The sequence below is a fragment of the Macaca nemestrina genome, unplaced genomic scaffold (genome assembly GCF_043159975.1).
Source record: "Macaca nemestrina isolate mMacNem1 unplaced genomic scaffold, mMacNem.hap1 Scaffold_105, whole genome shotgun sequence".
NCBI classification, from domain to species: domain Eukaryota; kingdom Metazoa; phylum Chordata; class Mammalia; order Primates; family Cercopithecidae; genus Macaca; species Macaca nemestrina.
The window spans coordinates 129,007-153,170 of NW_027257588.1; the positions used below are offsets into that span (position 1 = coordinate 129,007).

Here is a 24,164-nt window from a genome sequence, read left to right on the forward strand (position 1 = left end):
GCATTTTCTTAAAATTGAATAAAATCTGAGGATACAAATGCTTCCACCAAGTGGCAGAGGCGGTGTCTGGCCTCCCCGTTCACGTCTGGCAGAGCCTTGGCCACTATCCTGCAATCCAATATACACATGGAATTTTATTATGGAAAAATACGTAGCAGTCACACATTTCTGTTCAATGTTTAGCCTGCTGTGATTTCAGGTAGGGTTATTAATTCACATAAACGAGTGTACATGTTCCTGAAACTGTGTCAAACTGAAGTTTAACACTGCTTTGCATTTGAGTACTACTTTGCAAACTTTTAAAGAGTATTTCTGTTTTCTCCTTTATACTCACAACAGTTGAGAGAGAAAAATTATTGTTTTCAATTTTTTTTCCCTCACTCAAGCCTAAAGCAGGAGAAGGGACTTCAAGATCCCAGCAGCAGTAATTGGGAAAAGTGAGACAGACCCAGCTCTCCTGACAGCAAACTCCTGTTCCAGACAGAAAACAGTTGACGCTTTCAGTGTCAGTGAGCACCGAAGGGGCTGGGACCCAAGTCAATCCCAAACACCTCTGGGTGTGAAGGAGTCAGTGATCTAGAAGTGAACATTCTGGGGTTCTGGGGTGTCTGTCGGCTATCTGATCACACATGACGTCCACCTGCTTCCCACTGAGGGTTTTGCAGAGATCAGGCTTTCCTGTGGTAGCTGGTGCCGGGAGGGTCTGAGCCTGCGGCTCGTGCTCCGTCATCGGCGAAGTGGTACACAGTCATCTCCGGTTACTGCTTTAATAGAGACACACACCAAAACCTATTCAACCCAAGTCCCATACTTGATGGAAAACATTTTCTCCTGAACCATTCAAAGGCAGAGCGACGCGAGGCTCATCGTGGCTCCCCCACGTGTCGACTCTAGCTCTAGTAATTCTCACTTCACTCCTTTTCCACGGCATCTTCAAACGTTGTAGGGCAGTGATCCTAACTTTGCTCTTTTTCTAATACAGAGGATCTCCCTTGTCATAGAACCTACACAAGACAGTGCGCCACGCCCAAGAAATCTGAACACCTGTGGCAGACAGCAGCGTAAAGCGGCCGTGCTTAAAGCCCTCGTTTCCTTAAATGACTCCCGTGGTCAGGAGGAGCACACTTTAAAACCCTGTCCTGTTGACTGGGACTGTTAAGGTTTCACGCAGGAGCATAAGTGAGAAGAAAAGATAGAAGCGGATATGGCTGCAGGATTCCCCAGGAACACGAAAGGACTTATAAAACAGAAGGCCCCTGGAATTCGGATATGGCTGCGGGATTCCCCAGTAACAAGGCCCCTGGAATTCCAGCTGTGGGAGGAACCTGGGCATGAGAAAAGCAGTACAGCAGCTTCCAGAAACAATCCAACCAAAGCACCCCAGGGGCCAGAGGGGCTCTGCGCTCTTTCCACTAAGGGATTCCACAGCCAAGATACAAACAGAGGAAAACGTGCACACACAAAGGGGTTTAGACAACAGGCACAGAAAGACACTGTGAAGCGTGCTCACCCATGGGGGTCTGGGCCATGACATCCGCTAGCCTGTGGGCAGCTCTGCTGCCCCCGCTCTGCGTGGAGGACGAGGAGGTGGTGGACGTGGTGGAGCCGTGGATGGCCTGACTGATCCAGTGCTCCACTTTGATGCTGCCCTGGCTGGAGGTCGGGGCGCCCTGGGAGTCCACCTGCACTGAGCCTTCATCTTCTGAGCCATAAGAGGTATCTGTGTAAGAAGAAAGGCAATTTGCTATATGCTGCAGCAAAAACAGGCACTACAATCTCAGTCCCTCCAACACAGATTTACTTCACGCAAGTCTGAACAGTTGTTTAATGACTTTTTGCCGTAGACACTCTTGAGAATTTAAACCACTTTTCAGATAATGAACCATTTATTTTAGCATAATGAATTTTGCTTCCAAAGCACCTTATACAAACATGCTATAAGATGTTTGATACTGTCATCTCAAAGATGCACTGACACATTTCCTCTACACAGCAGTTTGGGAAGAAACCAAGTGTTTTCTTGTGTCAGTCAGAAAGTGAGAGGGCAAGGGGAGGCGGAGGGCCTGTGCAGCTCTCAGGAGTCTCAGTGTGACTATGTTTAGCCCCGAGATGGGGCTGAGATGCTCTTCTGGGCTCTGATTTATTTCTACGTTGGTGTGTGTGTTAGATACCCTTGCAGGTGATTTTTGCATCTGTGTGTTAGTTACCCATAGAGCTGATTTGTTTCTACATCGGTGTGTTAGATACCCATGCAGGTGATTTCTGCGTCTGTGTGTTAGTTACCCATACAACTGATTTCTTTCTATGTCAGTGTGTTAGATACCCATGCAGCTGATTTATTTCTACATCGGTGTGTTCGATACCCATGCAGCTCTCTAAGGATCAAGACGCTGATGATGGTAACAGGAGGGAAAGCAGAATGTGCCTCACATAGAGCGGCCCCTCCACCTCCCCGCTTTCCTCTGGGGCACACAACAAACCCTCATGTTACATTTTGCACTCAAATCTATTCACCTTTACACTATTCGTTTCTTATACATTGTCATTATTGATTTTTCTATCTGTACAAATTGGATATCTTGGATTATGAGAAAATACATCCCTTTTTTCACTATAATTCGCGAGAACATTTTTCATTTAATAACTTTTCATGCAGCACCAAGGTTTTTGGGAATAAATTGCTGCTGTATTTGTTAAACTTCAACGTAAGAATGACACTCAGAATCCTACCTACAAGTGAGTGATGGGAGGCGCTGGCTCAGGTGAGCAGCTCCAGATCATTGAGTGAGAGAAGGAGTCACAGCAAATAATCTTAAGACACTGGTTTGCTTCTTAAAAGACAGTAAGGGCAAACAATATTCACACTTATTACCACTGTCACATGACTTACGCTGTTTGGGAATTTTTTAAAAAGTTTACTTGTTAGACAAGCAATAATATTAGGAGCCTGAAAATTCTCTATCATCTTGCTTTTTTTTCTTTTGAGACAGAGTCTTGCTCTGTTGCCCAGGGTGGGGTGCAGTGGTGTCATCTCTGCTCACAGTAACCTGTCACTCCCCGGCTCAAGTGATTCTCTTGCCTCAGCCTCCCAAGTAGCTGAGATTATAGGCAAGTGCCACCATGCCTGGCTCATTCTTGTATTTTTAGCAGAAACGGGGTTTCACCATATTGGCCAGGCTGGTCTCGATCTCCTGACCTCGTGACCTCATGATCTGCCTGCCTTGGCCTCCCAAAGTGCTGGGATTACAGGCATGAGCCACTGCGCCTGGCCGACCCTGCCTTTTAAGAAAACTTACACAATTTATATAAAAGTAAAAGTAAAACTGACACAGCCTTGAGACTTTTGAGAAAGGTACACAACCAGGTGTCCATTTGGAGCACAACCATCTCCCCAGAACGTCTTCTCAAAACCCTTTCCAATCTTTCATTCCTCACTCCCACCTACCTTTTCCAAGAAACCTGCAGAATAATGTGATATAGACACTCGACAGAATAGCAGCAAACCAAGCAAGCAGCATATGAAATGGATGATACAGCATGACCAGTGGTGACTAGAATTACACACCATGGGGACAGGAAGTCAGGTTGATTTAACATTCAAAACTGAATTAATGTCATACGCGGTAAAGAATTACGGAGTAGAACCGCGTGTTAACCTTAGGAGACATAGAAAAGTACTGACAAATTCAAGAGAACGAAACTCAACAAACCATGAATAGAAGGCAATTTCCTCAACCTGTTAAAGTACATTCCTGAAAAGCCACAGCTAACATTGTATTTAATGGTAAACAATAGAATGCGTTTTCCCTAAGATGGAGAACAAGACAAAGATGTCCCCTCTTGCCACTTTTATTCAACATTATCTGGCAGGTTCTAGCTGGTGAAATAAATTAACAAGTTTAGTAATAAAGACATCCAGATTAGAAAGGAATAAAAGTGTCTTTATTCATAGATGACCTGACTTTGGCATGTAGAAAATGGCAAGAAGTACACCAAAAATTACTAAAACAAAGTTTGATGGGATCATAGGACACAAGATAAAGATATACATATACTAGCAATAAAAAACCTGAAAATAAAATTAAGAAAATCGTTCCATTCACAATAGCATCAAAAGCAGAAGACATTCAGCTGAACTTCTAACAAAAAGGTGCAAAATGTGTACAATGACAACTATAAAACATTACGGAGAGACATTAAAGATCCAAATAAATGGAAACTAAATAAATGGAGGCAGATTCATGATCGTGAATTCGAAAACGCAGCATTATCAAGACAATTCTTCCAAAACTGTTCCATTAATTCAAGGCACTGCCTAATAAAATCCCAGAAGGCTGTGTGTGAAATGGAAAGCTTATTCTCAATTTTATCTGGAAATACAAAGGACCTACAATAGCCAAAATAAATTTGAAAAAGGGAAACAATGTTGGAAGACTTCACTATCTGATTTCAAAACTTTACATAAAGTCATAGTTATTAAGGCAGTGGTATTCGCACAAAAATAGATGTATACATCAAAGGAACAGAATTAAACTCAGAAATAAAGCCTTATATTTATGATTAATTTATTTTTGACAAAGGTCTCAAGACAATTCAGTAAAAGAAAGGTAGTTTGTTTTTTCAACAAATGTTGCAGTGGCAACTGGGTACCCACACACCAAAAAGAAAAACCGTGGGGGAAAGAATCCCCCAAACCAAACGAAAACAAAAATCCGACTTAGATCTTTACTGCACACACAAAAATTAACTCCAAATGGATCACAGACCTAAATGAAAGAACAGTAAGACCATGACACTTCTAAAACTCCCAAAGACACAACCCATGAAAATTAGTGAAATGGACTTCATTAAAATAGAAAACTAGTAAGTTTTAAAAGATGATTATCTCCCTATAACTAATGTAACAAATTACCTTGATCTTAGTGGCTTACAACAAGACAAATCTATTATCCTATTGATGAAGAAGTCAGAAGTGTAAAATCTAAGTGTCAGCAGAACTACGTTCCTTCTGGAGGCTTCAAAGGAGAATCCATTTCTTTACCTTTCCCAACTTTTAGAGGCCACCTGTGTCCCTGACTCATGGCCCCTCTTCATCTTTAAAGTGCATCAATCCAGTCTCCAGTTCTTTTCTCTTTTAAGGACCTTCTTGATTACAGTGGGTCTACCTACTTAAACCAGGATAATGGTCCCATCTCAAGATCTTAAATTAATCAGCTGCAAAATGCCTTTTAACCACTTCAGACAACAGGTTCATAAGTTCTGGGGAATAGGACCTGGGTATCTTGGGGGAAAGGCTTTGTTCTGTCTGCTACATAGTAGTTTGTTCTTTCACTGAGAAACGTTACATCTGTAAAACTCTTATATTCAGATTGCATAAGGCACCTGTAACCCATAAGATGACAACCAACCCATTTACAACATGAGCAAAAAATCTGAACATTTTACCAATATATACAAATGGCTATGAATAGGAATTAGCACATTAAAAGCTAATAAGCACATTAAAAATGCTTAGCATCATTCATTGTTGCAAAGTAAATACACAATGATATACCATTCCACATCAATTAGAATGACAAAAATAAAAATAACAGTAACTATTGGTGGTGATGATGTGGAGAAACTGGGATGAGCATATGCTGCTGGTGGAAATGTGAAATGGTGCAGTTATTTTGTAAATAATTTGGCAGTTTTTAAAAAGCTAAACCTAAACTTACAATAAGACTCAATCATGCTACTTGGCATCCACTTAAGATAAAAGAAATTATATGCATACACAAAGATATGTACATTAATGTCAATGGCAGCTGAATATGGAAACAATGAATAACCAACTGGTAAATGAATAAACAGAATGTGTCATATCTATCAAATAGAATATAAATAAATAATAAGAAATAAACTACTGGTGCATGGTACAGCAAGGACTTCAAAACAGGTAAAGGAGGCATAGAGAAGTGTGTACATTGTATGATTTTATATCATAAAATTATAAGATCATAAAAAAACCAAAAACCATAAAATCAGAGTAAAATATTCTATGATTTTATATTCTAGAAAATTTAGAGTGCACTGTTATGATTTCTAGGGTTCTTTTCCGTAGAGCTAACCTTTCATCTGATATCCTTTGCAATCAGCCAAGTACATTCTTTAGCACGTTTATAGTGTAGTTCTGCTGATAACACATTCTCTCAGCTTTCATATTTGGGAATGTGTTGTTTCACCCCTGTTTATAAAGGAGATTTTCCCTGGATATGAGTTGACAGGCCTTTCTCCTGCTTTTAGTGCTTTAAAAAAATGTCTTTCCATGGTCTTCTGGTCTCCACTGTATCTTCACATAAGTCACGCGTTTTTGAAATGCTTCTCTGGTATGTAACGTGTCTTTTCCTTCTGAGTCCTTTCAGGATCTCCTCTTAATCTTGGGATTTCAGTACTTTGGCTATCATGAACTCGGATGTGCTTCTTGCTATACTTGTTCTGCTTGGAGTTCACTGAACTTCTCGGGGCCGGACACAGGTGTTTGACATCAATCTGAGAAAATTTTGACTCCTGTTTTCAAAGGTTCTTGCTCTTCTCTCTCTTTTCCTTCTTGTATTACAAGTATATTGACGTATCACAGGAGCTTGAGGTTCTGTTGGCTTTCCTTTCATTTTGTTTCTCTGGGCTTCACTTTGGTTAATTCCTTTTCATCTCCCTTCGAGCCCACAGACTTCATCTTCCTTCTCCAACCTGTTAAGCCCATCAGCGCCATTTCATCTCAGTGTCATATTTTCCAGCTTCATAGTGATGTCTCATGTATACCCTATATATGCACAGCGTCTCCTATCATGGACATTGCCTACCAGACTGGTACATTTGTCACAACTGATACTTCTACAGTGAAACATCATTACCACTCCAACTCCATCATTCACATCAGGGTTCATTCTTGGTGTTGTACAATATATGGCTCTGGACAAATGCATAACATGTATCCACTATTACAGTATCATACAGAGATCACATGATACTAAAAACTCTCCTGCTCTGCCTATTCATCCCTGCCTCCCCCTGGCAACAACTGATCTTCTTACAGTCTCCATAGTCTTGCCTTTTCCAGGATGTTGTAAAGCTGGAATCATACAACAACCTTTTCAGATTGCTTCTTTCACTTAGCAATATGCCCTTTAAGTTTCCTCCGTGTCTTTTTATGGATAGCTCATTTATTTTCAGCCTCAAATAATATCCCATTGTCTGGATGTACCACAGCTCACTTATACATTCACCTACTGAGGGGCATTTTGGTTGCTTCCAAGTTTTGACATCTATGAATAAGGCTGCTCTAAATATCTACTTGCAGGCTTTTGTGTGTAGACATAAGTTTTCAACTGCTTTGAGCAAATGCCAAGGAGTGTAATTGCTTTATCATATGGTAAGAGTATAGTTAGTTTTGTAAGAAACCACCAATCTGTCTTCCTAAAGGCTGTTCTATTTTTATTAAGACCCGCCATGAATGAGAGAGAATTCCCACAGCTCCACATCTTCACAGGCTTTGGTGTTGATAGTGTTCTGGATTCTGGTGTAGTGATATCTTACTGTTGCTTTCATCTGCATTTCTCTATGACACGTGATGTGAAGCATCATCTCATACGTCGATTTGCCATCTCTATATCTTCTTAGATGAGGCATCTGTTAGTCTTTGACCCATTAATGTGATGAATTACGTTAATTGGCTTTTCAATGTTAAACCGGCTTTGGATACGTGAAATTCCATGTGGTTTTAGTGCACAATTTTTGCTAGATTTGCTAATATTTTATTGAAGATTACTGCATCTATGTTCATGAGAGATGTTCTGTAGTTTTCTTGTAATATTTTGTTATTAAAATGGTATTTGATATTAAAATGATGCTGGCTCTATAGAATGAGTTAAGAAGTATTCCTCAGCTTCTATGTTCTGAAAGAGATTGTAGATAATTGGTATAATTTCTTCTTAGATATTTGGTAGAATTCACCAGTGAACCCATCTGGGCCTGGCACTTCCTGTTTTGAAAGGTTATTAACCACTGATTCAATTTAACAGATACAGGCCCATACAGATCGTTTCTTCCTGTTCAAATTTTGGCAAATTCTGTCTTTAAAGAAATTGGTTCATTTCATCCACGTTATCAAATTTGTGGCCATAGAGTTATTCATAATTTTTATTATCCTTTTAATGTCCATGGGATCTGTAGTTATGTCCCTTATTTCATTTCTGATATTGGTAATTTATCTGCTGTATTTCTTTTTCTTGTTAGAGGCTTACAGATTTTCTCTCAAAGAACCAGCTTTTGGTTTCATTGATTTTTCTCTACTGATATTCTGTTTTCAATGTATTGATTTCTGCTCTTTCATTATTTGTCTCCTGCTTAGAATTTAATTGGATGTTCTTTTTCTAGTTTTCGAAGGTGGAAGCTGATTGATTTTAGATCTTATTTTTAACGTATGCATTTAAATCTATAAATTTCCCTATAAACATTACTGTCACTGCAGCTCACAAATTTTAACAAGTTTTCATTTTCATTTACTTCAAAAATTCAAAGAAATCTTCAGGTTTCTTCCTTGAACAATGTATTATGTATAAGTGTACTGTTTAATATCCTAATATATTTTCCAGTCGTCCATTATTGATTTCTACTTTACTGTGGTTGAGAACATACTTGTTTGATTCCTATTCTTTTAAATGTGTTAAGGTGTGTTTAATGGACCACAACATGGTATGTCTTGGTGAATGTTGTGTATTCTGCTGCTGTTGGAGGAAATAGTCTATAAACTTCAGTTACATACAGTTGACTGAGGATGCCGATTTCAATTTTGTCCTTACTGCTTTTCTGGCTACTGAATTGGTCCATTTCTGATAAAGGGGTGTTAACGTCTCCAACTATAATAGTGGGTTAATTATTTCTCCTTGAAGTTTATCAGTTTTTACTTTGGAATTCTGATACTTTGTTAGCAAAAGTACATTTAAGGATTGTTACATCTTCTTGGAGTATTGACCTCTTTATTACGTAATAGTCATCTCTGGTAACTTTCCTTGATGTAAAGTCGACTCTGTCTAAAATTAATATCACCACTTCCATTTTTCAAAATGAGTGTTGGCCGGGCACGGTGGCTCATGCCTGTAATCCCAGCACTTTAGAAGGGCAAGGCAGAATGATCACCTGAGGTCAGGAGTTCAAGACCAGCCTGGCCAACACGGTGAAATCCCATCTGTACAAAAATAGAAAAAATAAATAAATTACCCAGGCATGACGACAAATGCCTGTAATCCCAGCTACTCGGGAGGCTGAGGGAGAATCACTTGAACCTGGAAGGCAGAGGTTGCAGTGAGATATCAGGCCATTGCACACCAAAAAATTAGTGTTAACATTTATATCTTTTGCCATCCCTTTACTGTTGATCTATATGTATGTCTTTATATCTAAAGTGGATTTCTTATAGATAATATATAGTTCGGTGCATTTGGACTGACATTGAAAGTAATAATATACAGTTGAATTAACATCTACCATATTTGTTACTATTTTCTATTTGTTGCCCTTGTTCTTTGTTTTTGTCTTTCACTTTTTTTTCCTTGTGGTCTTTATTGAGCATATTCTATGATTTATTTTCTTTCCTTTCTTAGCATATCAGTTACTTTTTTTTTTTTTTTTAAGTGGCTGCCTTGGAATTTGCAATATAAATTTACAAGTAACCCAAGTCCACTTTCAAATGACACTACACTGGTTTCTTGATAATGCAAGCACACTATAATAACAAAATAACCCTAATTCCTAATTGCTCTCTCCCATCCCTTGGGTATCACTGCTCTCATTCATTTCACTTATATTTAAGTGTGTGTATATGACATATACATAAGCATATAATACAGTATATTTACCGTCGCTATTATGAATGAACTGTTAAGTTAGATCTGTTAAGAAAAATGAAAGATTTTCTTCTACCTTCACTATTTCTTCTTTAATGCTTTTTGTTTTTCTATTTATTTTTTTAAACAGACAAGGTCTTTCTCTGTTGCCCAGGCTGGAGTGGAGCAGCATCATTATAGCTCACCGCAGCCTTGAACGGGATCCTGGGCTCAAGAAGTGACCCGTCTCAGCCTCTCAAAGTAGCTGGCACTATAGGTGTTGGCCACCACGTTTGGCTTTTTTTTAATGAGACAGAGTCTCACAACGTTGCCCAGGCTGGTCTCAACTAAGCGGCCTCCAGCTCTACTCCCATCTTTGCCTCCCAGAGTGTTAGGATGACAGCTGTGAGCCCTGTAAACAGACTGTGCTCTTCCTTTCTTTGTGCACAGCTGAGTTACTGACCTCTACTATTTTCTCTAGAGAACTTTGAACATTTTTTGCAAGGCAGGTCTACCGGCAACAAATTTTTCAATTTTTGTCGGAGAAGGTCTTTTCTTTTTCTTCACTTTTGAAAGATAATTTCACAGAGTATAGACTTCTAGGTTAATGGAATTTTTTTCCTCTCAATAGTTTAAATACTTCACTCCACTTCTTGCTTTCATGGTTTTTGAGGGGAAGTTGAAAATAATTCTTATCTTTGATCCTCCATAGGGAAGGAGATTACTCTGGTTTCTTTGCTTTTTAATCTTTGATTCACCATAGTTTCAATATTTTATGCCCAAATAGAGTTTATTTTTGTTTTGTTTTTGTCGTCATCGTTTTTACATTTATCCTTCTTGGTGTTTCTTGAGCTTCCTGGATCTATGGTTTGGTGTCTGGCATTAATCTGAGGAAATTCAGCTATTACTGTTACAAATATTTCTTCTGTTCCTCTTTCTTCCCCCTTGTATTACCGTTATGCATATTTTATGCCTCTGTGGAAGTCCCATAGTGCTTGGATACTCCGTTCTTTTTTGCTTTTCAGCTCTGGAGGTTGGAGTTGGGTATTTCCCTTTCTCCCAGGTCAGAAGGCTCTGATAAAATCCCACCAGGTTAGTCTCCACTTAACTAGCTTCTCAGGAAGGTGGACCTAGTGAAGAGTGCACTTGCATATTGAAAAATGATTCCTATTCTCTTTCCCCTGTAGTAAGTATGAGGGGATTTTTCTCTGATGTTTACTTCGAGAACCTGATTGAGCTTCTGATGATACAACTCACAAAAGCATGAGACCCATATGCACAGGCCTCCTGGAGGTTTTAACTCTCAGACGTGGCCACACCTCACCACAGCAATTTGTCAATTCCAGTTCAGGGTTTCCAATCCCAGCGTGGGTTCCTTGGAGCATTGTGCTCCAGTGTATGGTGATTCATCTGCTTTACCTGTCCAGCCAATCTGGGGACAGTGGCTTGCCGGTGACCTCACGTCTCTTGCAGGTTTAAGAAGAGCTGCTGATTTTTCAGTTTGCTCAGCTTTTTACCTGTGAGGAGGGAGTGACAATTCTCAAGATTATCGTGTACAGAACCTGAAATTCCCCAACTGCATTATAGTGAAAAGTGTCTTCCCTTCCTCTGGCTCAAGAATTAAAATATTTTCATTCTCTGACACGTTGTACTCTGATTCCCTAAATATTTATAATTGCAGATTTAAAAACTCAGTTTTCTGCTGTATCAGACATGTAGACTGGCACTTTCCAACAGAATTATGAGAGTCCTGTTATAGAACTTGAAACCTTCCTTGTAGCCTCATATAAATATATAAACAGGTATAATTAATTTTACTGGTATATTTTTAACTCAAAATGCTCATGCTATACTTGCAATAAGAAATACAAATAGGCCGGATGCGGTGGCTCAAGTCTGTAATCCCAGCACTTTGGGAGGCCGAGGCGGGTGGATCACGAGATCGGGAGATCGAGACCATCCTGGCTAACACGGTGAAACCCCGTGCCTACTAAAAATACAAAAAATTAGCCAGGCGTGGCAGTGGGCAGCAACTTGGGAGGCTGAGGCAGGAGAATGGCATGAACCCGGGAGGCGGAGATTGCAGTGAGCCGAGATCACACCACTGCACTCTAGCCTGGGCAACAGAGCTAGACTCCGTCTCAAATTAAAAAAAAAAACAAATACAATATTTTCTATTTTTTATATTAACTGGCATGTCTTTCACGCAGCAAATCCAGTTCAGACCAGGCACACGTCATGTGCTCAGCCGCCGCATGTGGTGAGTGACAGAGACCATCCTGCATGTGTGTGCACTTTTTACTGCCTTTTTCTTGACCACAGATTCTACCCCCCGTTTCTCTGTGTATGCGGTGATTATTTGCTGAATATTACACATTGTGGGTAACTTGTTGAGCACACTCAGGATCCCTAACCTCCCTCTGAAGCTTTCCAGCTCTTGTTTTAGCAGTTAGCACAGGCACGGCTGGGTCATCGTGACATGGGCAGGCTTGGTTGGATTCGCTGTTGGTGTGAATCTGTGGAGAGCTCCCATCCTGCACCCACTTGGGTCTCCCCCTCCTGGACGTGGTAAGATGGCCATGCTCCGCCCACACCTGAGCTCTCTCTGATCTCCCCCTCCCGGACATGGTAGGACGGCCATGCTCCGCCACACCTGAGCTCTCTCCGAGCTCCGCCTTCTGGATGTGGTAGGATGGCCATACTCCGCCCACACCTGAACTCTCGGCACCACGGTCTGCAGGTGTTCTCCAGAGGGCAAGTGTACTGTGGGTGCATCTCATTCATTCTCCTGCCCTCGCCCTCAGGTTCTGGCTGGTACAGCTGTGGTCACAGACTAAAAACAGCCACCTCATTCGTTTTGTGCAGTTTTACAGTTGTTTAGGGCAGATGGGTGATTTGGGTCCCTGTTCTCTCATCATGGCTAGAAGTAGTTTTGGCAAATTATTCTTTTATCTTTACATTCGGAAACTAAAGGAAAGTTTCACCCATAGAATACTAGCGTTGCGACAATCCTAATGAGAGTTTCTCCAGAAACTAGGATCCAGGTCAGCAGCCAGTCATTTCATAGAAGATAAACTTCAAGAACATTCTCTGAAGGGCAATGAAACTGAGTAAGATCTAACCACTGTTACCAACAACCAAGAAAAATAGGTAAGAAAATGCAGCTAAGATTTGGATCAAGTAAGTACGGTAATAAACATGCAAACTATCGCTAAGCACAAATAGGCTGGGAGTAAAAAATTTTTATGACATTGACATTTACGATTTTACAAAACTGCCCCATATGATATATCAAGAGGACTCCTGATGAAAATTTACAAAGGATGCTTTATGGCTTATATAAAACTGTTGGTCAAATCCAAATATTTCACAAAAATAACATTTCAAATAATATTCTTTTATATTTTGCAGACATCTGTACAAGGAGGTTATTCATCACACATGACCCAGTAACATTTGTCAGCGGTTGGATTCAATACGAGAAATAAGCAAATAACCGTAACCGCACTGTTTCTTCCATTTCAAAGTCTTTTCTCTTATACAAAGTGGTCAAGAAAAATGCCCGTTGCCTTACATACTGGTTAGTGCCAAAAATTTGGTTTAAAATATTTCAACCCTTGAAATGTTTTACGTCCATGTTGTTAGTTACACAAAGAACACATACAAATACAATTATTTTGCCATAAGTTTTGGCAAATTATAACCATTAACTAAACAAACAGGAGTAAGCATGTTATTTTTGAGATAGGGTCTTGCTCTGTTGCCCAGGCTGGAGTGCAGTGGCACGATCATGGCTCACTGCACCCTGATCCTCCCACTCCAGCCTCCCGAGCAGCTGGGACCACAGGCACACACCACCATTCCTGGCTGATTTCTGTATGTTTTGCAGGGATGGGCTTTGGAATGTTGCCCAGGCTAGTCTCAAATGCTGGGAACTCAAGCAATCTGCCTGCCTTGGCTTCCCAAACTGCTGAGGTTAGAGGCATGAGCCACCATGCCTGGCCTAATCATTTTTAAAGAGTCTGCATTTATTATCGTTATTTTTTTCTAATTGAGATGGGGGTCTTGCTCTGTTGCCCCGGCTGGAGTGCAGTGGTGCCATCTCAGCTGACAGCAACCTCTGCCTCCCGGGCTCAAGTGATTCTCCCACCTCAGCCTCCCAAGTAGCTGGGACTACAGGTGCACACCACCAGGCTCAGCTAATTTTTTGTACTTTTGGTGAAGACAAGATGTACAAAAGGCATTTCTGTACATTTTGCCATGTTGTCCAGGCTGACCTTGAACCCTTGGGCTCAAGCCATACACCTGCCCTGGGTTCCCAAATTACTGCAGTTATAGGCATGAGCTATCGTGCCCAGTCCTTCATTATGTGCTGTGGCTTAATATTAAAATAAGGAAAGGGAGGAGCCCAAAGGAGCACGTTGGCAGAAAGGGCTCCCTTGTCAACAACTTGCTAGCATGGCATTCACTCCCTTGCCTGGCTGGCACTGCGTTCTTTCGATGAAGAACACGTTATGTGTCAATGAGAAACAGAAACGACATAGGAACACCCTGTCTCTACAAACACTTAAAAATTAGCTGGGTGTGGTGGCGAGCACCTGTGGTCCCAGCTGCTTGAGGTTGAAGTGGGAGGACCGCGTGAGCCCAGGTGGTCACAGCTGCAGTGAGCCAAGAGCTGCCATCATGATGCTGAATTCCAACCTTGGTGACAGAGCAAGACCTTGTCTCAAAACAAAAAGCAACGAAAACCCAAAATGATGCACTCTAAGTTCTGTCCTTTAAATTCCAGTACCTTCATTTGTAAAGGTATGTAAAGGTGAAACTCAGGAGCTGCCTGTAGTAATGTGGACGTACGCTTGACCTCAGCTCTGATCTGAAGCACGTCCTTCTGTCTCACTGCTTGCCAAGACTAAGCTAAATTTCAGAAGTAAAAATACTCCCGAAAATGTTGTACATTTTCAACTATTCGTATTGTACCTTAAGTTTCTTTGGTATTGGAGCAAAAATACTGGGTCATTTAAAGTGATATGTAGCTTCAACGTGGGATGTAAGGTGATTCAGGTCCTTTGAGAAGACAAGCTTGCAACAACGGCATGAATAATGTTGGAATCAAAATCACAGAAACTAAACACCAAATAGCATAGGTTCAATCCGTGTCTCTAACAAGTATCTGGATAACTAAACTTTCTGCTTTACTTGGGTGTGAAGATCATGAAATGTAGTTTATAATTATTTGGGCAGAGAAAATAGAGAATTGGGGTAGTTATGTAAAATTCAAGATTAAAGAAAAGCAGTATTATATAGCAGAAATATAAATTGGCTATTACCTTCAGTAATTTAGATCAGGGGTTGGCAGGTCCCTGCACCAAATCTGGTCTGTTGTTCTTGTAAATAAAGTTTTATTGGTAGACAGTCACACGCACTTGCTGTCACCCATGGCTGAGGGCAGAGTTGAGTGGTTGTGAGAGACCTTATGGCCTGCAGGAACTAAAATACTAGCTGGCACCTTGCAGGCAAACTTTATGACCTGATTCGGGTAGCTGCCTAAACTGTCCAATTCGCTTGTTCTAAAACAATCCAATAATGTAGCACACTTATCTGAAGATTTGAGAATATGCATGCAACAGCCTAATCAGAAGAAAAGTCCAATTCCACCCATAGGGTTACAAACTCTTCCCTTTTCCCTACAAGGAATTAAATGAATAAAACTGTGTGAGATTTTACTGGTATGTATCATATGTATCAATCTTGATGAAAAGTTAAAAATGTGTATTTATACAGATACATAGTGTTACTTTTCATGCACTGTTTTCGGACTTCTGGTTCACAAAATCTGCATTTCTGCACCATGATTTTGAAGGCAAAAACCCAACTTCTGGGCTAGCGGTCAATTCTGAGGCGCCCAGCATGTTCAGGAGGCAGCGTCGGGGAGCGTGTCCCTTACCTGGAGGGGTGTAGGCGTCCATGGAGGTCTACACGACCAGGGACCTGCGTTTGGAAGGCATAGGCACCGCCATCTTCTGCTCTTTGTGTCTGGCCAGAGCCGCCTGGACAGCTTCCGTGTGGACGTCTGAAATGGAGAGAGCTCAGTCACTCAGTGCTCAGCTTAGGTCCCAGAGGCCAAGCTGCACCCTCCTCTCTGTCCCCGCAGCACGGTTCATCCACCTTCTGAAACTCACCAACAGATGGGTGGGTGAGGAAAGAAAATCAGTGTTTACAGTTCCATAAAGACATTAAAATTTATTCACAGACTTTTAATTATTCATTTTATTACTGTAGAATCCATATCCGCAAGCAAACACTGGGTGTAAACTGCACTGAGATTTTTCTTTTTAGGGTGAATGCACCTTGATCTTTGGAGATTCTTTGTAGGTCACACGTTTGAGCCTCCAAATCCTTTCACTGTACCGTTGAGAGGCGTGTGCACGCCTCGCACCCCAACTCACACAGCCACGGTCGCAGCTCAGCTCAACACCGGCCATGGGCCAGGACTGTGTTGGCTATGGTTATGGTTTGGCTGTGTCCCCACCCAAATCTCAACTTGAATTCTACATCCCAGAATCCCCATGTGTCGTGGGAGGGACTTAGGGAGAGGTAACTGAATCACTGGGTCCCGTCTTTCCTGTGCTATTCTCGTGATAGTGAATAAGTCTCATGAGATCTGATGGCTTATCGGGGTTTCCGCTTTTGCTTCTACCTCGTTTTCTCTTGCTGCTGACATGTAAGAAGTGCCTTTCGCCTCCCACCATGATTCTGAGGCCTCCCCAGCCATGCGGAACCGCAACGCCAACTAAATCTTTTTCTTCCCAGTTTCGGGTATGTCTTTATCAGCAGCATGGAAATGGACTAAAACAACCATTAAGACATTTTGTGGCTATTAACCCATTACATTAATTCCACACATTCACTGAATGCCTTCTCTGTAAGTCCTTACGGGTTGGGGTCGCAGTGGTGATAAGGCAGACAGTCTCATGGCATCTCACGCAGGCCACTTCTTAAGGGATGAGACAAGTGATAGATGGGCTAGAGAATTAAAGCAGAGACAGATGCAGCAGCAACTCCAAACTGTGAAGCCAGGGAAGAACCCTCTTAACACAGAATCGGAACAACAGGAATGAAACATACCGGCTGTCAAGACGAGAATCTTCGAGACACAGGCAAAAATCCGCTCAAAGGCCCTAAACTGTCAGTGAGAACGGTGTTAGCAGAATAAAACCACCACCACCAAAAATGGCCAGCGTGAGTGAAGACGAGTTGGGGCAGTTTTCTCTGAAGCTGCGAGAATGATCCCACTGAAAGAGAATCAGACGTGGCTTTCTGGCTTAAAACCCCCAAGCTGCCACCTGAGACAGGACCCAGACCCTCAGCATCACGCCCACAAGCAGCTCATCGCACTGCTTGGTCTTGTCAGCCTTTGTGCACACTTCTCTCCCTAACTAGATAAAGAGCCTGGTCATCTGGCCACTATTTCTAATTCCCAGGTCAAAAACCATTATGTGACTGACTTGGCTCATGGCCGAAAACTGAAGGGATCAATGAGGTGACAGTCCACTCACTTCCACAAATCGCTTTTTGTTTTGCATATTCTCCGTTTTAAACTTTTTGGATGTAATTTCAAAGACACAGAAAATCTGCAAGACCAGCGTAGTGAATTTCCACATAACTTACCAGGCTCAACTTAGGCCCAACTGCTCCTATCTTACATCACTGCTTTCCCCCCTCCCCCATGAATTTTCTAAGTCAAATGAAAATAAATATCAGATACTATATCCTTCCATACCTAAATGTTTCAATGTATTTCCTAAACACAAGGATATGCTCTCACATTCACTTTCCTCAAGATCCGGAAATTTAACTGTCATATACAAAGTTCACTTTCAAATGCTGTCAACTGTCTCCATAATTTTCTTACTTTGTCTTCTTCTACGATCCAATCCAGGATGATGAATTGATTTGTCATGTGATTTTTACCCGTCCAGCATCCAAGTTTCTCAGGTTTTGTGTTTCCTGAAATTGGAAATGTTAAAGAATACAGGTCAGTTATTTCACAGCTTGTCCTTTATTTTGGTATCTTCCGGACTAGACTCAGGAGTATGCATTTTAGCAGGGACACCGCAGAAGTCTGTCTTACGTGACAATGTTAACATCGGCAACTCAGTGAAGGTGGTGCTTAAGTGCCTCCAAAGCAAAGATGCTACTTCTCGCGTTGAAATTAAGATTTGGGAGGAGACACCCTGACACTATGTGCATATTCTGTTTTCCATGAATTCTCCACTACTAGTTTTAGCATCCACTGATTTCCTGTCATTCCTTCTAAATCATTAGATCTTCCATATTCACTGAAAAATAATTTTATCTTTCAGCATTCATTTACATATGTCCATATATACTCACGGAGTCTGGCTTCGTGGGTTATGATTCATAGTTACAATGGTTTGTTCTGTTGCTCAACTGGTCCCAGATTTGACACCGGATTCCCCAGCCCTTAGACCAGGGCTCCTTCTAGTGAAGAACGGAGTTTGGAAGCTAAGAGTGGGCACCGGGTGCTGCTGGGCATTGCCGGCAAGTAGAACACACACACGCATGTACACGCATGTGCACCCACACCCATCCACAGGCACTTCTATCCCTGTCTACATCTGTCGGGAGCCACCAGCTGATACTTGTACCTCCTGCTGCAACCTAATCCCACGTGATCCATTCCAGGCTTTGGCCTTTTCTTATTTCTACCTCTTACCAAGAAAGAAACCTGGCACCTGCAGCACTCAATATATTCACTGATTTATTAAGCTTATTTGCTTAAGTCTGGAGATACAGAAATGCTTTCAGAATTGCTATCTAATACCACGGTGAAAAATCTATCGAGTTCAGTGCTCATTTGTAATTATTTTTTCATTGTTTTTTTGGAAGGTAGGGAGTACAAAGTATACACAGTGAAATGTTCAGATCTTGAGTACACTTGGCGCATTTCGATAAATGGAAATCTATTACCCTAATCAAATCTTTTGCATCAAAGTTCCCACAAGTCCCCTCCCAGTCAATCCCAGCCCTCAAGAGACAGCCACTGTTCATTCTCGAGGAGTGTTCTTGGCGCTCTTCCGTCACCCGAGACTCGCATAGATTCTCCGTTGTCACATGGACTCCACGGCGTGGTGTTCACTCTCTGCTCAGTTCAAGGCTCCTGGAACTCATCCCCGTTGTCTGTTTTGGTTTCAGCATTTTGTACGTTTTTCCTGCTGGGAACTAGGACAATGTATGAATATATCAGAATTTGCTCATGTTTCTCCAGATGAGAGAGATTTATGTTGTTTCCAGTTCTTGGCTATGACAATTTACTCTGGAGATAATGTGCATTCTTTTACAAGGACACACATTTTCTGCTCTCCTTGGTGAACGTCTACAGCATACCTGCTGGGCCATATGGTAAGTGTACACATTTTAAAGAAACTGCCACATTTGCTGAAGTGGCTGTGCCATTTTAAGTCTCCATCAGTCTGAGATCCAGTCTGTCATATCTTCACCAGCACCTGCTACTGTCCTCCCTTCTCCACTCTTGTGAAGGGGAACCTCGCGGGTTTAAGTTGTACTTACCCAATGACTCCCTGGTGAGCACCTCTCATGGGCCACTGGGCATCTGTATACATCTGTTGCGAAGAGTCCATCTTGCATGCTTGCAAAATTCACACCATTTCTGGTTGTTTGTACATTTCCTAAAATGTTCTAAATAAGGCCCTGTGTCTTCTGTACATCAAGCATCTCCCCCTGCTTCCAAGTCTTTATGCCTTTTAGTTCTCCTAACTAACTTCACGGACGAGGGCCCCAGTGTGCACCATGCGAACCTGAAGCACGGAGAATGGCCATGCTCCCGACACCCCTGACTGTGGGCAGAGCTCCCCGGCTGCCACCACCGAGGAGGGGGGTCAGCTCTTGTTTTTCAGGAGTGGCCTTTATCAAACGGAGAAAGTTCCCTTCTGTTCCTGATGTGATAGGAAATTCGTATAAGGACTATTAAATTTCAACAGATGTTTTCCAGTGTCTACCGGGAGGATAAAATGGGTTTTCTGCTTTATTTTTTGTTAATATGGTGAATTACATTGATTTTTGAATGATGAGCCAAATGTGCAATGCAAAACTACAGATCATGAGAACAAACTCTAAGTGTTCATGGTATTCTTATCCCTTTTACATATTTCTGGGTTTGATTTAGTAAGAATTTGTTCAAAGCTTTGGCATCTGTATGTCAACAAGAGTGAAAGGCGTGAGATTTTGCCTCACATGCAAACTAACAAAGGGGGCCAGCACCACCCCAATGCACTGAAAGAGCCAGGACATTTCCAGGCCAGAAACAAAGGGCTTGTCACACACAGTGGGGCAGCAGGACCCACTCACCCCTGTCGATATTCAGGATCACACAGTGGGGCAGCAGGACCCACTCGCCCCGGTCAATACTCAGCAACGTCCTGTATCCCTGTACAACGACAAGATGTTATTTAGGCAAAACAAAATTAACGATCATGTCAAGAACTGCTTACATTTTTCTCTTCTGAGAAAATTTGTTTTTAGCAACCATGGCTCTCAAGGCACTCACTTGCACATTATACATAATACTGCTTGTGGCCAAAGTCATGGTACCTTCCTATTCTTATTTACCAAGAGTTCTGAAAGGTGAGTATTTTAAAGAGAAAAGAGGTATGTGGCTTACCCCAGGCTAAGGAGTGAGTTAGCTGGACAATTCTTGTGAAATATGTGCTTTTTCTAATTAGAAAATCTGAGAACAAGGTATCAGTGTGAGTCTGTTATCTCCATGAAGGAGTGAAATGGATGCTGGGAAATTGAAGGAGCTTCAGAACGGGAATCTCACAACCTCAAATGGGGAGACCAGCAATTGGGAAAGCAGTCACTCTGATTCATGGAGTTTTCGGAGATTCACGTCCACTCCGTCCTGCATTTGAGCGACTTTTCTTCTTGTGATGTGGACCCGATAGAAGAGAGGTCCCACGTAGACATTCGGCATTTGTGAGGGTCTGGCACCGTGACTCACTTCTACAGATTTAACATGTTTGTGTATAAATTACAATGGCTCAACTCTATAAAAACTGATAGCAGTTATGGATCAATTCCCTCATTTCTCACTTGGGCCACACTTCCTGTTTCTGCAAGAACATATCGCTTGGCTAGAAGGCACGATGTTGACATTGAAAGGAAAAAGGACCTTGTATAAAAATGATGTAGAGAATTCTTCTCAAAGGCCACTGGGACACACACTGTGTTGGTGACCAGCTGTCTACCGGCGCGGCAGCGAGAGAGACAGAGCTGCACGCGTGAGCAGTCACAGCTCCCGTGACCCACACCAAGACCCCCAGGGTGATGAAAGGCCAACCAGCAGCCTTGGAACGTACACTTCCTTCCCAAAATAGCTTCCCGAGAAACAACAAACAGTGATAATTGCAGGCATTTCTATGACTGGGAAGCAAGAAACCCTCCCAGTCCTGTTCCTTCTACACCACATCCAGAACAGGCGTACACCCGGTGTAGAAAGCTCCCAAGGCCTGAACAGATCATTCGATTCTAATTCAGACTGACCTAATCTCTGCAGTGCAGTCCTACAAACAGACTTTCCAAAAGTTACCAAACCACTACCTCAAACCTCATGCTTTCTCTGCTTCGAAAGAGGACATGCGGCTCGGTTTATACAGCCACCAGCACACACACAGGGTATTATCTTATTGCCCTTCAGTGCCAAGAAGAATCCTGTGGTCTCTCACAGTAAAAACAAAACCACAGCCACCACAACCCAGCTTTTCAAGTTGCAGGGAGTTTTACAGCCTCTTTCTATGTCGTCTTCCTTTTTGCCCCAAACTGGATATTCTTTTTACTTTCTCCTTATTTCCTGAATATAATTTGATCAATATAATCAAAGTGCTTGTGTTAGAAGCAACTTTACTTAAAAAGAATTCAAAGAACTACATCAAAATATTAAGAGTAGCCATTTCAGGGTGACAAGAGAACAATATATTGTTTTTGTTCATTATTTCCAACATTTGCGAAGTTTTTTGCCTTGAGTGTAGTCACTTTTGCAATCAGAGGTTACAGTGCTTGATGGAATGAGGCCATGAAGCGCACACACCACCGAGTTTCTAACACAGAGCAATCTGTGAGGAAGGATGGAGACACAGGAAAGGTTCATTTTAAAGCAATGCAAGTGTTTTTTTCATAAAGGCAAAAGACGTTTTTTAAAGTGTTTGTATCATACACAAGTCTGCTAAATTTGGTCAAAAAACAGAGAAAACAGTAACAGAAGAACACTTTAGCCCACAAGGAGACCAGCACACCCAGCTCGAGACCACTCCAGATGAGGCGTGGAGAGTGGTTTCCTCACAGCTGACCCACAGGATCGGGTAACACAAGCAGAAGGGAAACATGGGGACCACAGAGACATCAGACTGTGGACTTCATAGCAAGAGACAGCAACACAAACTAGCGGAGTAATTAAAAACTATGGTAAAAAGAGGTCCACATTCTATTTTAACCTGAAATCAGTGGCACGGGGACCACCACACCACCCTGCAGTTGCCTCCTCCCTCCCCCACACACAGCAGCCTCCTGGGACAACATCCTACTTCCAACTTGCAGTTGCCTCCCGTCCCACCCCCCCACAGTGGCCCCCTACGACAACATCGTACTTCCACCCTGCAGCTGCCTCCCATCCCCAACACACAGCAGCCTCCTGGGACAACCTCCTACTTGCCGGCCACAGCCTGGAGCCCCCAAAGCATGGAGGGGCTTAGCGAGCCACACAACATTCCCCCTTCACACCTGGGAAGTCAGCCCCTCACTGAAGTGGGTCCTGCGCCCACCAGCTGTGCACGATCAGAGGTGTGAGGTTATGGACCTGGTCACCAACTGTGCAGAGAGGCGTGAGGTCATGGACCTAGTCGCCCGTTGTGCACGATCAGAGGTGTGCAAGGTTCCAGACCTGGTCACCTGCTATGCACAATCAGAGGTGTGAGGTGATGGACCCGGTCACCCGCTGGGTATGAATAGAGGTGTGGGTGGTTAGTGACCTGGTCACCAGCTCTGCACAATCAGAGCCATGTGAAGTTACAGACCTGGTCACCAGCTGCACCCAATCAGAAGCTTTTGAGGTTAGGGACCTGGTCACCTGCTGTGCACAGAAGTGTGAGGTTATGGACCTCGTCACCCGCTGTGCATGATCAGAGGTGGGCCAGGTTAGGGACCATGTGCGTGGTGATGGACCTGATCAGCAGCCAAGACACCTGACGTTTCCAGTGTCATCCCGGCTTCTTTCAAAACTGGAAAAGTCTTCAGATATTTCCCAAAAGCTTGTCCATCTTTGAAAACGATATGCGTGTGCACAGGTGATACCGATGACTGAAGATTGAAGTTTAGAGCATTCCAGCCCCATGCCCATGTCCCATCCCATCTGCGAAAACTTGAGCACAAACATCTCCCTCTCTGAAGCTCCCTGAACCCTGTGGCAGGCCTGAGACTCAGGTCCAGTGTCCTGTCAGTTACACTGAACAAAATGTAATTCAACACTGGCCATGGGCCCTGTGCTTTAAAAACCACATATAAATCTCCCAAAGAACTACAATCTATGAAAGCTTTCATGGCTAGTATTTTAGGAAGACTGATCAGTCTTGACCTAAATCAAAGCCGACACTGCCCAAATTCACTCTAACCCCAGCTTCGTGCACAGGCAGCCATCGCCTGGCCGTCAGGGTGACCAGCAGCCTGGGCACAGACAGGACCAGCGCCGGTCCCTCCCTGCACCTTAAGGGGGCTTCTGAGCTGCTGTCCATGATCAGTGATGGTGACGCCCAGAGCAGCTTTCCGGGAAAGCAGTAAACCTTTCAGGTCCTCACCTCACGAGGATGGCCATGTATAAATCAACCGCCTTTGTTACTGCCCTGCCATTCTCAAAGAGGGGATGGGTTAAACTTCTTTATCCACATGCCCAACACAAGGCACACCTGCTCCAGCACGAGGCTCATCTACTTAATCCCGGGAAACTCACACAACCCACAATCAGAGGCCGCACACAATCAGAGGCCGCGCACAATCCGAGACTGAGCACAATCAGAGACCACACACAATCAGAGACCACACACAATCAGAGACCACACACAGAGACCCACACAATCAGAGGCCACAAAGAGGCCAGAGGCCACAATCAGAGACTATACACAATCACAGGATGTGCACAATCAGAGGCCATGCACAGTCTCTGCAACCTCATCAGAAACTGTTTCTGACCATTCACCTGAGGCCACCAAGTTT

General features: G+C 42.7%; 1 protein-coding gene and 1 long non-coding RNA gene across 31 annotated transcripts in view; one reads left to right on the forward strand and one right to left on the reverse strand.

The window, feature by feature from the left end:
* LOC139361218 (disco-interacting protein 2 homolog C-like) overlaps positions 1-24,164 on the reverse strand; it is a 129,185-nt gene that overhangs the window by 43,384 nt on the left and 61,637 nt on the right. For 5 of the 30 annotated variants that reach the window (XM_071089735.1, XM_071089734.1, XM_071089739.1 and 2 more), the window contains exons 1-2: positions 15,808-22,461; positions 1,511-1,720 (exon numbers count right to left, since the gene is read on the reverse strand). In XM_071089735.1, coding sequence (XP_070945836.1) covers positions 1,511-1,720; positions 15,808-15,829 — 232 coding nt within the window. In that variant the 5' untranslated portion in view covers positions 15,830-22,461. Of the gene's footprint in view, positions 1-1,510; positions 1,721-15,807; positions 22,465-24,164 lie in introns of those variants that run through there. The other 25 variants (XM_071089715.1, XM_071089719.1, XM_071089716.1 and 22 more) reach the window with 15 other exon arrangements.
* Positions 11,899-16,121, forward strand: LOC139361219 (uncharacterized). The gene is made up of 2 exons (XR_011618780.1): positions 11,899-13,443; positions 15,724-16,121. It is a non-coding gene; the product is annotated as an uncharacterized lncRNA (long non-coding RNA).